Source organism: Ambystoma mexicanum, chromosome 3q, assembly GCF_040938575.1.
Source record: "Ambystoma mexicanum isolate Mex_15411 chromosome 3q, UKY_AmexF1_1, whole genome shotgun sequence".
Taxonomy (NCBI): Eukaryota; Metazoa; Chordata; class Amphibia; order Caudata; family Ambystomatidae; genus Ambystoma; species Ambystoma mexicanum.
This window is the reverse complement of record NC_090926.1, coordinates 1,091,169,062-1,091,185,568: the sequence shown is the minus strand read 5'-3', so window position 1 is coordinate 1,091,185,568 and position 16,507 is coordinate 1,091,169,062. Positions and strand designations below refer to the sequence as shown.

Below are 16,507 nucleotides of genomic sequence, written 5' to 3'. Positions count from 1 at the left end.
AGATAGATGCTGTTACAGTATTCCAGCTTCGAGAGTACCAGGGCTCTGGAGACAGTGAGCTTCTGGGGGAAGGAGAGGAAAGGAAGGATACCTCTGAGGAAGTGCAGCTGATAGTGTGCCTTCTTAGAGACGTCAGATATGTGAGGAGAGAGAGTGTGGAGTCGAAGATGACCCCGAGGTTTTTTGCCTTGCAGGTAGGAGCAGGAAGAGGGCCAAGGGAGGCCGGCCAGAGAGCTGAATGGAAGGAGGGAGTGGGTGTGCCGATAAGTAGAATCTCATTCTTACTGGCGTTAAGGCAGAGGTCGTTGGCGCACACCATTCCTGGATAGCAGAAAGACAGTCAGAGATGAGGGAAGGGGAAGAGGAGGCCGAGGGTAGACTGAAAATGAGCTGGGCATCATCCGTGTAGCACTGAAAGTTGGGACAGAGAGCGGCGATGCGGTGAGCAAGAAGTGCCAGTTACTGGTTGAACAGCCAGGGGGAGAGGTTAGATCCCTGGGGGACACCACAGGTAGAGAAAAATATGTCAGAGAGGAAGGAACCCAGTTGGACCTGGGAGGGTCGATTGGAGAGGAAGGAGGTCAGCCACGCCAGAGCCTGACCAGTGATACCCAGGTTATCACGGAGACGGTTGAGCAGGATGGTGTGGTTGACAGTGTCAAAGTCAGAAGAGAGGTCAAGCAAAATGAGAACACAAGGGGCGTTAGAGTCAAGGTTTGAGAGCAGGTCCTCACGGATGTTCAGGAGAGCAGTTTCCGTGCTTCTGGCAGCTCTGAAGCCAGACTGATGGTCATGAAGACTACCAACAGATTCAGCATGGAGATTAAGCTGGGAGATGGCCAGTTTCTCAAGGAGCTTGCCCAGGAAGGGAGTGATAGAGATTGGGCGATAGTTAGCTGGGCAGGAGCAGTCGGAAGAGGGATTCTTAAGAAGGGGGTGCACAAGGGAGTGCTTGAGGGGGGATGGGAAGACTCCAGAGGCGAAGGAGTGATTGCAGAAGTCAGCCAGGGCAGGAGCCAGGGAGTCGATGTGGTCCTTGATAGTTTTGGAGGAACAGGGGTGGACCTGTTTTGACGAGACTTTCATAGATCGGACTTGTCTCGAAACCGCCTCAGCAGAAAAAAGGGGAAAGGCAGAGAAGGAGGGAGGAGGGGTGGCTGCAGAAGGGCCAGAGGGAGAGCAGGGAATAGAGGGGGGGAGGTGATAGGAGGAGAGTGAGGACAGGATGTCCTGAGTTTCTGAAATTAAGCGAGAGGCCAATGCCGTGCAGAGGGCCTGGGAGGGGACAGGAGAGGTGGAGACTGCAGCAGGGTTGGCCAGCTCCTTGCAGATTTTAAAGAGTTCAGCCGAATTGTTAGATGGCGCAGAGATGCGGGCTTGGATAATTGCTCTCTTCTTAGTGAGAACGGAGAGCCGGTATTGCCTTTGGAGCAGGCGGCAGGCCAGTTTGTCAGAGGATGAACATGAAGCATGCCATTTCCTCTCTGCCACCCCGCACTTGCATTTAAGGGTGATGAGATCGGAGTCATACCAGGAGTTACATTTGGCTTTGGGCTTCAGGCAGATTCTCATGACAGGGGCAAGGATATCAAGGGTATCAGATATAGCAGAGTGGAGAGTGGAGAGGGCTGTGTCAGGGTGTGAGTCAGCCGAAAGGGGGCAGAGGGGGGCGAGAAGGTGGTAGCGAAAGCCTCAACTGACACGCGCTTCATGGGTCGGATGACCATGAAGGTGGGTGGCAGTGATGAGGGTGACTTTGCCTGTGGGGTAGGGAAGGTGAGGTGGAAGGATAGGAGAAAGTGATCGCTCCAGGAGAGAGGAGTGGAGAGAGGGACAGAGAGGGGAAGGTCAGAAGAGATCAGGGCATCAAGAGTGTGCCCTGCAGAATGGGTCAGCCCAGACGGGAGAATAGAGAGTGAGAGAGAGTCGCAGAGGTCGCGAAAGAGTCCAGAGGGAGGTCAGGAGGCATCAAGGTGGATATTGTAGTCTCCAAGAAAGAGGAGTTGAGTGGTTGAGGACAGGAGTGAGGAGGAGAGGTCAGCCCACTCAGAGAGGAAGGAGGAAATTTCACCAGGTGGCCGATAGATAGTAGCCACGGTCAGGGAATGGCTAGGAGAAGGAGAGAGTCAGCAGATGAGGCATTCAAAGGAGGAGTAGGTCTGTGTAGGAGTGACAGTAGCAGGAATCCACTCAGGGAAGATAATGGCCACACCCCCCCCAGCACGGCTGGGCCTGGGCAAAAGGAGGATCTTGTAACCGTCAGGTAGGAGTGTGTCAAAGCTGGTGACAGAGCTGGCTGTGAACCATGTCTCGGTGAGACCGAGGACGTCAAGGTCCAGTTCCTCAAGAAGGCGACAGATATCAGAGGAATGTTTGACGGCAGAGCGAGAGTTGAGAGTGGCAATGTGGAGAGGGTTGCCATCCTTGAAGGACTTCCGGGGAGGGGTACAGATCAGAGTTACGCCCTGCGGAGGTGAAGAAGAAGGAGCCAGAGAGAGGGCAGGGTGAGAGGGTGGAGGCAAGGTAGCCTTCAAGAAGAAGATACAAAACCTACTGGCCGAAAACATAATAGAACCTGCAGATGGCCCCACTCCATGGGTATCTCCCAGAGTAGTGGTGCCCAAAAGAGGGTCACGGGACACGATAATCATATGCGTGGATATACGCCAAGCCAACAAGGCCATTGGACATAAAAAACACCCTGGGATGCATCTGGAATTTATGATCAGACTATTCAATGGAACAAGAGTTTTCTCAAAACTCTATCTGAACAAAGGATATCATCAGATCCAAATAGACAAACAGTCTTGATACATCACCACTTTCGCTACACCAATTGGACTCTTTCGATAGAAGAGACTTAGCTTTGGCATCTACTCAGCGGCAGAAATGTTCCAGGTGCTAGTGAGAAGGGTAATCCACCATGTGAATAACTGCTTCACCTACAGTGACGACATTCTGGTCTTTGGGGCGACCACGGCACAACATGATCAAGCCCTCCAACAGGTATGCACAGGACTAGTAGAGTCTGGTCTGACTTTGAATAGCGAGAAATGCATATTCCATAAGTCTTGTCTCAGGTTTTAGGGTCACATCTTCTCACATGAGGGCATGAGCCCTGTAATAAGTCAGCGCTAGTAGGCCAACCTGATGGTCACAGTTTGCCTAATAAACTGGTAACTTAGCATAACTATTAACAAATTGTTTAATATGCCAAGTAATTTATGTTATAAGAGCTCTGAAGCAGTATTAGTTGCACAAGATCACAAACAGCAAAAGCTCACGCCCCGTAAACTCCAAGTGCTGATTGCTTTCCATTCTTCTTCTTGGAAAGCAATAGTTTGCGCTAACTTGTTTGGCCAAGATCAGAAGACTGTTCTTTTACAAATTCGTTCAACTCTTCCTGCCGATTGCTTTCCTTTCATCTTCATAGAGCACACATGCTTAGCATGTAGTGTTTCACCAGTACAATGAGCATCTGTTAATTACATTCTTTTCCACTCCCTGCAACACAAGCACACAGCAACTTTTTTTCCCCAAGATCTCATGATTTCTTCGAGTTCAAAAACCCATATGATGTTCAATGCCAACCTTTTGTCATGAGGTATAATAATCACATAAACAACGAAATACTATAATCTCATGAAAAAAGATGCCGTTATAAATGTGATTTGCAATCAGTTTCTGATGACTTTTTTAGACAAATTATAGTCTGAGCTAAGGGGTTTCAAACGTTATTTTGACCAAGGCTTTCTCAGCATGGAGCTGTGCATGTTTTGTTTTCATACAATGTGTAGAGAGCAGATGGGCCCCACTACCAGGCAGCAGCCCATGGCATTAGGGCTGTCTGCCCTACCATCAACATGTCTCTTTGTCTGAGGCAGTTTTGCCTTACTTTTCTGGAATTGGTTCCATTTGTTATGTTATGTTATGTTAGGTCAATTTCTAAAGCGCACGTTCACCCGGAGGTATCTTGCCGCTGAGTGGAGCAGGAGATGCAGCACCAGGAGGACCTAATACAAATAGGTCTTTGGAGCACGGCGAAATGACAGATGGTTGTCAATAGCGTGGAGAGGCAATGGAAGACTGTTCCAGGTTTTCGCGGCCATCAGAGAAAAATCGTGGCCACCAATACGAAAGAGCCTGTATTGGATTGCCGCTCCCGCTGGTGCTCCCAGTGTGCAGAACTGCCTTACTGTTCCATGCCCCACAGGTGCACGCACTCTGTTGTCTCTCTTGAGGTCTTGAGGTTCGTCTCTTATGCTAACGTCCCCTCACTCATTGACCAAAGAATGCAACTGCATCCTCCTCAACTGCAGCATGTGTGGGTCTGGCATCTCTCTTGCCCTCAGTTAGTTAGCAACTTGCAGGTTACGTTATGATATTTTTATTATGTATTTTTCATTTTATTTATATCGCGCTCATACACAAGTGTTCCAGAGCACTCTGGCTTGGTGTCCCCCCCAGTATTCTTTGGGTCATCGGCACTTCCCGCGGGTATCTTCAGTACAGCTCAAAGTCTACCTTCTCACTAGCGCAAATCAAAGGGTCTCTAGAAGTTCAGATTTTCCAACTTCCTTTATTCACTGTGCACATCTCTCACTATTTTTGCTAAGAGTCTAACCATAGATAAATGGAGCCAGTCAGCTATCGACAGTGATTCAATACTGTTGTTTTCTGTGATCCATCAGTAGCACTTTTAAAACCTTTAAAGGGGGGAAATTGAGGGTTGGACTAGCAATCCTTCAACCTCCGTGGGAGGACATTTTACTGGACCATAATAAGTAGGTTCAGTATGACTTTAGTTATAGTAGGACCTCTGAGACAGCACCTGTTTTTCAGAGAAGCAGCCGATCCTGTTTCAGGGCAGACAACCGTTTGTTTTTAATTAAGTAGCATTTTTACAGATGGATGATTTCTGAATGGCCCTGACTGTTGAGTTACCCAACATTGCTTACTGTACTCCACCTTGTGCATAATGAAAGAATTGGCCTCCAGACTTTTCACTTGTACTCGTACTCCAATGTCATTGGGCCACTAAATCACCCCATTTGAAGACAACTTACTTTGTGTCTTGCAAGTTGTGAGCCATTGTGCTTAACCCTGCTCTTCTCTCCAGTTTTCTGATATTGTACAATGCCTGATATTATTGGGCCAGAGATGCGTGCTGAGCTAAAGGTGTTTATTTCCGCTGGGCATACCATTAAAGAAATCCATCAATGGCTCTTAACTCTCAAAATGCCCCTTGTACAATCTCCTATCTACAGCCACACATGGCGCAAAGTTCACCTACACAAGAGCGTAATTAAGCATCAAGGCAAGTAAGGGATGTAGAGTGTTTTATTGATTTTTGAATTTAAAGTGTTGTATTAATACTGCATATGAAAGAGAATGGACCTCATTACAACCCAGGCATTAAGGCGTTAACGGCGCCGTAAAAGGTGTCGGCGCTGTTAAACCCTTAACGCCTGATTACGAGGTCCCTTTGCGGGTTGCACTTTAACGCCTGCTTTTAGCAGGCATTAAAAACCCAACCCGCAAAGGGACCTAGGAGCTAATTACGGCACCGTAATTTACGGTGCCGTAATTAGCGCCTTCCCCATTCCCATTGAGCCCTACGGGGGCAAAAATGGGAATGGGGAAGTGCCCATGGTGAATAGGGAATTACCGCCCCACCAACCTTGGAATGGGGCGGTAATTCCGCCATTCACCATGGCGGAGTTGGTAATTTACCGGCGTCAACCATGGCGCTAATAGCGCCATGGTTAACGCCAGGGTCGTAATGAGGCCCAATGTGTTCTGTAGTGCTGAACACTAAGATCACATGATGAGTTTGTAATTTCAGGATCCAAATATTTTTTCCCACAAATGTAAAATGTTTAGTTCTTCATATCAAGATACACACATCATGACAGGGAAATAGTTAGCACTCGGCAATAACGTTAACATCAGTCTCATCTCTAATTTCCAGTGGCTCCATAGACTCTTCTATGAGGACAGAGCAATGAAAATCAAGCAAGTCTTCTCCGGGATTGCCAGTCCAGGTGCTGGCCCAAATGCAGCACTAAAACAGCCGCCATTCAGGTGTCCGCGTATGCCCTTCATATTAAAGTTGACTGTTAGCCCTCCTGGGCCTCTTGCCTGCATTCAACAGGGTCAGCCATCACACACTACTCAGCTTCCTTACACACAGGATGGTGTTCTCTGGCACAATCCTGAAAAGGTTCACATCCTTCCCAAATCACAGACAACATGCTGTCCTGATGGGCTCCCTCAGCTCCACACACTGCCACATCACCATTGGAGTCCCCCAGGGTCCCATCATTTTCCTGTTCATCTTTAACCTCTACATGGAGCAGCTGGGCTCACGCCTAGATAACCCCAATATCATGACACACCAGTACTGAGATGATACCCAATTGTGCCTAGAGGTCAAGGGCCCAAACGGTTTTGCTTGCCATTCCTCATACTGTGCACACATTCAAACATGGGTGACAAGTGACAATTTCACCATCACCCCACCTAAAAACAAATGTGTACTTCCGGACCACCCCTCCAAGCAGGAACCTACTCAAAGAGGGCTAAACCAAATGCCCTTGAACAGGTTCAAACCTCACCTCACCCACTCAGCAAGGTGCATAGCCTTCATTGCTAGTTGCAATCTACTCTTCCCAAAACACACCACAAAAAGCAGCTTTGATTCTGATCGCTCTACTCTACGTGTTTTTCCTCCTCCAATTTCTCTAAAAAGCAGAGGTTGATGGCGTGGGTTTATGTTAGAGGCCATATTGTGAGCTATATCTGTAACAACAAACCTGATACGTTGACTGTCTGTTTCTGGCCCAATCTCTGAAATTTCATGGAAAATTAAAATTAATAACATGAGATAATTGTTGAAGATCAAATGAATAGCTCCTGAAGCTGCCTGCTTCACGGGAAAGTGTTCTAGACTCTGGTTGGCAATGCTCTAGTGAAGAGGCCAGCCTGAACACATAGTAACCTACTTTCAGTGCATGTTTCTTGTGTGCATGTGCAGAATTGTTGAATTACAAAGAAGGCTGCAGCATGTTTTATTACGAGTGCACAGAAATGTAACCGAAATCGCCCCATCCTACGCGAGCTACTGGGCTCCCTCTCCAGGCAATGACACTGTTCAAGAACGCGTGTATCATCTACAAAGCAATCACAAGTAGCATACCTGGCAGCTAAGCTCCACATATATGATAGCACACGCGCCTTGCGCAGCAGGTTGACCAATTGGCTTGAATCACAATTAATCCACAAAGCGAGGAGCAGCAAACAATCCTTCTCTTGTCAAGCACCCACCCGCTGGTATTCGATCCTGGTATTGATTTGGAATGCCCACACAATTTTCCAGTTTCCAGTTTCACAAGTCTTTCAAAACGTGGCCTTTTTTAACCGCAAATTGACATGGACCAATTAATGTCAGTGGACGAACAGAACACAACTCACAGTACTGTGATACTCGAGGTAGGTCTGCACTTTAAAATCTAATATGAATATATACATAATAAATGAGTTGCACAATGAGAGGAAGTATCTTGCAAACCTGAATCAGCCATGTATTAGAGATAGTTACCAAGATAAGATACTTTGATGAATGCTATTTGTTAAATCATACATTTGTTTCTTGCAGGTGCCAGCACCAATACTCATCTATTTAATGTCTTAAACTTCCCTGCCGGGGTAGTCCCTGTAACGACCGTGACTGAAGATGATGAGGAGCAGCTGAAGCAGTACCAAGGACACTACAATGACCACTGGGACAAGTTGTTAAAAAAGGTCATGTTCCCTTTATTAACCTATAACGCCATTTGCTTTAAATTTAATATAAACAATTGAAACCTACTCACTTTTAAGATGTGACCAAGGTTGATTGCTTTTTAGGGTAAGTCTTCATGACATCAAGCGGGTTCCACTTGAATCTACTCCGAAGTGCCAATGATCATACCACAACCCTCTGGACTTCATCATGTTCTGCTATGTTACATGTACTTATAGAGTGCAAGTGTCAAGGCCTGGTGTAGAATTCATGCATACATACATGTGCAAGACAAATCACATGAATTAAAGAATACTGCATGTTTTGAGGGATTTTCTGAAGACACAAAGGGCCTCATTACACGGATGGCGGTAAGGGTTTACCGGTATTTTACCGGTACCGGTAAATCCTTACCGCCTTACTACGAGGTCCCTTTGCGGGTTTAGGAATTTAACGCCTGCTTTTTGCAGGCGTTAAAAACCAACCCGCAAAGGGACCCAGGGAGATAATTACGGTACCGCAATTTGCGGTACCGTAATTAGCGCCTTCCCCATTCCCATTATGCCCTATGGTGCAAAAATGGGAATGGGGAAGGGCAATGGTGGAAGGGGGAATTACCGCCCCACCAACCTTGGAATGGGGCGGTAATTCCCCTTTCCGCCTAGGCGGTGCCGGTATTTTACTGGCATGAACCATGGCGCTAATAGCACCATGGTTCTCCGCCATCCGTGTAATGAGGCCCAAAGTCTTCATCAACTTTAACAGAGGAGTTGAATCCAAAACCTTTAAACATTATGTTGTAGGCATAGACTGTAGAGGTTAACTGGAGGAACACAGAGCGGGCACAGGGACCTGATGGTGAAAATGCACCAGGAAAAGGACAAGGCCCAGATTATAGTAGCCTACTGATCCATGCAGGTAGAATTCAAAGCTACACGCGGTGACCGAGGCAGCCAGTAAAGCAAACACATGGTGTTTACAAAGGTGCCGCAACAGGTGGGGTGCACCATCCTTCGGGCACGTTAACTTGTGTCTTTGATTGCTAAGAAGGCACAGACAGATGCTGTCTGAGTAGCCAAGATGAGATATGACCAATGATATTATAGCCTCGACTCAGTGGGGTAAACCTGAAAAAGCATACAAACATTTTATTTTTTAAAACTTAAATAAAAGTTATTTAACCACTGAAAACCTGGAGATTCAGTGAGCCATCATCTAGCAAAATGGCTACCTTCATCGCGAGCGGCATAGGCTGGGGTGCCGTACCAATTGGATGGGGTCACATCTCTCCCAACCACCTTGAAGGGTGTCCCCCTACCAACAACATTTCCATTTTGTCAGGTTTAATTTTCCAAGACATTAGTGTCATACATTTATTTATAGCACAAAGTGCTTGAGTGAAGCCAAGAATTAGATAACGGAATAGCAAGTGGGTAATTAAATTCAGACACACCTACGCCGTGATTGTTGTGGGCATAGATATTTAACAATGGAGGTGCAGGTGAGGTGCCCGGGGGGGCTCTGCATGTAAGACGCTGTGCTTCTAATATGTAAGTCAGTGAAAAGACCCTCTGGGTACGGCCAGTGTGGAAGGAGTCTTGCCACTTCAGAACCTCATCCCCAATTCGTAGCTCCATGGGTCTGGACACGAGGGTTGCATGACTGACCGTGTCTGTAATGATATGAGGGAGAGCTTGGAGCTGGCCACACTCTAAGCCCCCTGAAGCGGAAAATATGTGGATGAGAAAGGCAATTAGAATTCATGTTCTAACCTTGGAAGCTTGAAACATGGTTTGCATTGAAATATTTGATGTAAATATGTGAATAAAATGCTGCCTAGTACCGTCGGCTTGCCCCAGGATATGCTGTGTTATGCACCCCAGTGTCAATCACTCTCCATGGATCATACTGTTCTATGTGCAGCACCCCATGTTCAAATGGTGAGAGTCTGTCTGGAAGAGAGCAGTTTGGTCCAGGTTACCTGATGACACCATGTCACTGGGAGCAGCGGATTGTGGAGCTGCGAGGGCCTGGCAGAGAATAGGTTTACTGAAGTTATTGAATGAGTGGCCATTCAGACCGTAGGGTCTGAGGCAATAGGTCCATATTGCTGTGCCTAATAGCCAATTCTTAGCTTCTGCATATAACGATGATATACATGAGTTTAAGAGGGGTTGTCTGCGGTTAACCTATTTTTGCGATATTAACAGGGTAATTCATAGAATTTCGCAGAAAAGTGTCGCAAGCGGCTGGCGCAGAGTGTCCGCGTGCGATTGTCTGCGCCAGGCACGTGCGCTAAAACCGATTTCCGCGCACAGCGTATTCATGGATTTTAGGCTCCCAAACCAGCCGTGGCGCAGAGTATCGCAGCGACCCTGCAGCAGCGCCAGTAACGCCCCCAAGAACGCCCTCGCGCAAGGAAAAGCCATCAAAATCGCTAAATCATCGCAAAGGGCTGCGCTAACCCTGGACCAGTTTACAGGGCTGCCAAACAAGGAATGCAAAGCGGGTAACGTGCATATCAGGGGTACGCGTGAAGTTATACACGCGATTAGCCAGGGTGCCAGGGTACGTGTATTTCAGGGGTGCGCGGGAAGTTCAACACGCGATAGTCCAGGGAACGTGTATTACAGGGGTACGCGGGAAGTTCAACACGCGATTGTCCAGGGAACGTGTATTACAGGGGTACGCGGGAAGTTCAACACGCGATTGTCCAGGGAACGTGTATTACAGGGGTACACGGGAAGTCTTACATGCGATTAGCCAGGGCACGTGTAATACAGGGGTACGCGGGAATTATCACACGCGATTTGGCAGGGTACGTGAATTACAGGGTTGCGTGGGAATTATCACACGCCATTTTGCTGGGTACGTGTATTACAGGGGTGCGTGGGAATTATCACACGCGATTAGGCTGGGTGGGTCCTCACAGGTGTTCCCTGTACACCCTCCACGGCCCCTACAGGCAGCCCACAAAACAGGGGACTACCCTGCACACCTGCTCATGTCCCCCTGCACCCCCACCCCCCAGCCACCTGGGGCACCCACCACCAGGCCCCCACCCATGTCTCCTACCACCCCCACCCCCCAGCAGTGCAGGGGCAGCCTCCACCAGGCCCCCACTCATGTCTCCCACCACCCTCACCCCCCAGCCACCAGGGGCAGCCTCCACCAGGCCCCCACTCATGCCCGACTCATGTTTCCCACCACCCCCACCCCCCAGCACTGTGGGGCACCTGCCAGCAGGCCCCAACCCATGTCACCCACCACCCCCACCCCCCCAGTCACCAGGGGCACCCTCCACCAGGCCCCCACCCATGTCTCCCACCACCCCCACCCCCCCAGTCACCAGGGGCACCCTCCACCAGGCCCCCACTCATGTCTCCCACCACCCCCACCCCCCAGCAGTGCAGGGGCAGCCTCCACCAGGCACCCACTCATGTCCCCTATCACCCCCACCCCCCCAGTCACCAGGGGCACCCTCCACCAGGCCCCCACTCATGTCTCCCACCCCCCCAGTCACCAGGGGCAGCCTCCACCAGGCCCCCACTCATGTCTCCCACCACCCCCACCCCCCAGCACTGTGGGGCACCTGCCAGCAGTCCCCAACCCATGTCACCCACCACCCCCACCCCCCAGCAGTGCAGGGGCATCCTCCACCAGGCCCACACTCATGTCCCCTATCACCCCCACCCCCCAGCAGTGCAGGGGCAACCTCCACCAGGCCCCCACTCATGTCTCCCAGCATGCTACGTGTATTCCAGGGGTGCGCGGGAAGTTCCACTCGCGAATAGCCTGGGCGCGTGTATTTCAGGGGTGCGCGGGAAGTTCCACACGCGAATAGCCTGGGCGCGTGTATTTCAGGGGTGCGCGGGAAGTTCCACACGTGAATAGCCTGGGCGCGTGTATTTCAGGGGTGCGCGGGAAGTTCCACACGCGAATAGCCTGGGCGCGTGTATTTCAGGGGTGCGCGGGAAGTTCCACACGCGAATAGCCTGGGCGCATGCATTTCAGGGGTGCGCGGGAAGTTTTACACGCAATTTCAGCAGGGTACGTGTATTTCAGGGGTGCGCGGGAATTCTCACACGCGATTTGGCTTGGTACGTGTATTACAGGGGTGCGTGGGAAGTTACACACGTGATTAGGCTGGGTGGGTCCTCACAGGTGTTCCCTGTACACCCTCCACGGCCCCTGCAGGCAGCCCACAAAACAGGGGACTACCCTGCACACCTGCTCATGTCTCCCACCACCCCCACCCCCCAGCAGTGCAGGGGCAGCCCCCACCAGGCCCCCACTCATGTCCCCTATCACCCCCACCCCCCCAGTCACCAGGGGCACACTCCACCAGACCCCCACTCATGTCTCCCACCACCCCCACCCCCAGCAGTGCAGGGGCAGCCCCCACCAGGCCCCCACTCATGTCCCCTATCACCCCCACCCCCTCAGTCACCAGGGGCACCCTCCACCAGGCCCCACTCATGTCTCCCACCACCCCCACCCCCACCCCCTGCAGTGCAGGGGCAGCCCCCACCAGGCCCCCACTCATGTCCCCTATCACCCCCACCCCCCAGTCACCAGGGGCACCCTCCACCAGGCCCCCACTCATGTCTCCCACCACCCCCACCCCCAGCAGTGCAGGGGCAGCCTCCACCAGGCACCCACTCATGTCCCCTATCACCCCCACCCCCCCGCCACCAGGGGCACCCTCCACCAGGCCCCCACTCATGTCTCCCACCACCCCCACCCCCAGCAGTGCAGGGGCAGCCGCCACCAGGCCCCCACTCATGTCCCCTATCACCCCCACCCCCCCAGTCACCAGGGGCACCCTCCACCAGGCCCCCACTCATGTCTCCCACCACCCCCACCCCCCAGCAGTGCAGGGGCAGCCTCCACCAGGCACCCACTCATGTCCCCTATCACCCCCACCCCCCCAGTCACCAGGGGCACCCTCCACCAGGCTCCCACGCATGTCTCCCACCACCCCCACCCCCCAGCAGTGCAGGGGCAGCCTCCACCAGGCACCCACTCATGTCCCCTATCACCCCCACCCCCCCAGTCACCAGGGGCACCCTCCACCAGGCCCCCACTCATGTCTCCCACCACCCCAACCCCCCCAGTCACCAGGGGCAGCCTCCACCAGGCACCCACTCATGTCCCCTATCACCCCAACCCCCCCGCCACCAGGGGCACCCTCCACCAGGCCCCCACTCATGTCTCCCACCACCCCCACCCCCCCAGTCACCAGGGGCAGCCTCCACCAGGCACCCACTCATGTCCCCTATCACCCCCACCCCCCCAGTCACCAGGGGCACCCTCCACCAGGCCCCCACTCATGTCTCCCACCACCCCCACCCCCCCAGTCACCAGGGGCAGCCTCCACCAGGCACCCACTCATGTCCCCTATCACCCCCACCCCCCCGCCACCAGGGGCACCCTCCACCAGGCCCCCACTCATGTCTCCCACCACCCCCACCCCCCAGCAGTGCAGGGGCAGCCTCCACCAGGCACCCACCCATGTCACCCACCACCCCCACCCCCCAGCAGTGCAGGGGCAGCAGGCAGTCAGGCAGCAGCAGGTGGGAGCGGGCTCGGGCTCTGGGGGGCAGTAGTTCGGCCTTCCGGGCAGGAGCGTGGTATTCCGTGTGCGTACGCGTGGCCAGCTTGGTACGGAGTGATTTGGCACGTGAAAATCCTGCACGTCAGCGTGAAAACTGAGGAAAGGCCCTCAGCGCGTAAGCGCGTATGTGACGTGACCCGCACAGGTGTTTCCCACACAGCACGTGATGACAGAGCACACGTGGAAAGACTGCACGTCAGAGTGTAATTGCGTGTGATTGGTGGAAATGGCCCTACACGCAGAAGTGACAATGCGTGTGATTGGTGGAAATGGCCCTACACGCAGAAGTGACAAAGCGTGTAATTGGTGGAAATGGCCCTACACGCAGAAGTGACAAAGCATGTAATTGGTGGAAATGGCCCTAGCGCGTACACGCCGCGTAAGTGACGCTGGACATGTGGGCCTGTATAAAAGGTACGTGTAGAACACGTTTTCCTTGTACGTGCTTTTCGTGGAGAGCGTGATCACACGCGATTTACTTCACGGCGTTTCAAGTTCGTATTCCCTGTTACCTCTGACAGCTTTTTCTCTTTTTTCTCTTTTACTGGTTTACCTAGGCCTGTTCCCTCAAACAGTGTTCCCTTCTACTGTTGTCCTGTCTCCTCAGACAGCGTACAAATCTTCTTTTGGCGGGGGTGTTGCCAACCAAACGTGCTCCTTTTACACGCTCGTTTACCAGGCAGACGGTGAGTCACGCACGTATCTAACATCTGTGCTTGCCCCGTGTGTAGCCTACCCCTTCAGAGGTCATTCTAGGCTGCGTGTGACACGCATACGTTCATTCTTGTGTTACTGGGTGCCACAGCGTAGTGCAGGTTTTTCTTTCTGCACACGTGGTCTAGGAGGGGTTGCGTGCACGTCATCTCCCTTTTTTGGGCCTCCTGTGCGTTGCGTGACCCGTCATCTTTCCCCAGGGGTTACAATCAGCCTTGCTAGAGCACTAGGGTACAATTACCATCTGGTACCCAACCCCTTTGACCCCCAATTGCCCAGGACAATAGTCTACATCCACTCCCATACGCACATTAACATCAGTGCCATGGCTGGGAGGCGAGGATTCCGTAAGGGCGGCAAAGGTGGAAGAGCCACAAGTGGTGGCCGTGGTGGATCCGGTAGGGGACGTGGTCGTAACTTGCAGGGTGAGCCTGTCCCCCCATGTGTGGAGGACCAGTCACGGGCACCCATAATCCCCACCTCCCCCCCTCCCATTGAGGCTGATGTGGCTGACACCATCCATGCTCAGCCCTTGTTGGACCAGCCCATTGTGGCACCAGACCTGGCTGACTCCATGGCTGACTTCCAGGTCAGCAGGGCTACGACACGTGCGCTGGTGCACGTTGATGCCATCATGCCACGTGGATCTGGGGCAGCAAGGTCATCTGCTGCACCAAGGAGGCAGGGCGGAGAGGCTGCAGGGGCAGCTGCGGCTCCATCCACCCCAGCCCTCACACACCCAGCCAGGACAGTGTCGGTCCTAGTCCATGCTGCTGACATTCCCCCTGACACCATCACACTAGAGCCAATGCCTGCACCAACTCCCATGCTGAGTGTGCAATCCCACACTCCTGATACAGAGTCCACCAGGGCTCCTGCCCCTAGTATCCAGAGCGGCGCTGGACACTCAGGATCACCACCACCTTCCAAGCGGAAGAGGAAGAGTGCTCGTCCGGCACAGGCTGATGCCCCAGACACGGCTAAACAGTCCGGCCCGTCCAGGAAGCCCAGCTTCACGGATGACGAACTGAATGCACTTGTCGAGTATGTGTCCGGACATGACAACGAGATGGTCATTGTTGCAGGATCCAAGACCACACCTGCACAACGCCAGGCACACTGGCAGACCGTTGCGGACATCGTAAGTGCCCTTGGAATCGTGAGGCGCACAGCCAATGATTGCTATAAGCGCTGGAATGACCTAAAGCGCAGGGCAAAGAGTAAGCTGGCCTCAAGTCATGCCGCAACTCTAGTGACTGGAGGTGGGTCTCCAGTAGTAGACATGGAACTCACTCCACATGAGTCAGTCGCTGGGACCTACGTCACGGAGGAACAGATCCAAGGCGTGGGAGATCTGGCTGATTACGAGGCATTGTCCGGTGAGTGCACATGCATGTGTGTGTCATCCATGTGCATGGTGTGTGTGTGAGGGCTTCTGTTTGTGTGCCAGGTGAGAGTGTGTGCGCCTGAGTCGTGTGGGTCAGCATGTGCTTCATGCAATACTTCCTGCGCAGCTGCATTTGGACATAGCAGTATCCCTTCTGCCAACAGTAGACATCTAGCCCAACTGCACGCCAGTTGCCCTTGAAGTGTCACCTTGCCACAACATTGTTGCTTATTTTTCACTGTTCATTCAGTCAGATTGTTTGCATTCCCCCACTTTTACTAGCCATGTCGCTGTCCACTAGTCACATGTCTGACATGGCAATGGTGAAGTGGAGTGACTTTGTTACCTGGATATCATTTGTACACACATGTCCCTGTGCAATTGGACCATTTCAGACTGGCAGCTCCAGGTGAAAAATCTGACCTGTTAGAATTAGAAAAGCAATTACATGCGGGAACTGGACTGAATGAATAGGTGCTGCCCTCCTCTCCATCTTCACTCAATAGCAATGGTACATGCCATCTGTGTGATGGCAAGTGTGTTTCACCTGGCAATCACAGGCCAATGTGTGATGCCACTGCCAGGCAGCATGCAGAAAATGTGTTCATTTTCCATCTTGGTGTCATCAGTGTGTGCCATTTGCCTGCACTTCATACGCAGTGAGGGTGCCTGCATGGGAGGGTTTTAGTCATGTGGGACATGTGTCAATCTAGTACTGGTTCTCTTGCTTCTCAGCCCTCATTGTGTGCCATGGTGCTAATGCCTGTTTCCATTTCTTTGTTTTCATGTCTTTGCAGGGGAAGACGCACCTGATACTGCTGGGGTTGTGGAGATGGTGCAGACCCAGGAGGGGTCCGAGGGCCGACCAACCACCAGTGAGGGACGTGGTGTGGTGGTGGGGGAGAACCCACAAGTGCTGCAGGTCGTGCTCTCAAGGGGTGTCTCTGGCTGCACCTCCCCCGAGCTGTACTCAGGTGTTGATTCGGATGAGACCTACGTGCCGTCG

General features: G+C 52.1%; 1 protein-coding gene across 1 annotated transcript in view; it reads left to right on the top strand.

The window, feature by feature from the left end:
• Window positions 1-16,507, top strand: part of LOC138581961 (fatty-acid amide hydrolase 1-like) — a gene marked incomplete at its 5' end in the record, with an annotated part of 308,818 nt that overhangs the window by 235,740 nt on the left and 56,571 nt on the right. The window contains one exon of the mRNA XM_069652870.1: window positions 7,658-7,803. Coding sequence (XP_069508971.1) covers window positions 7,658-7,803 — 146 coding nt within the window. The remainder of the gene's footprint in view (window positions 1-7,657; window positions 7,804-16,507) is intronic.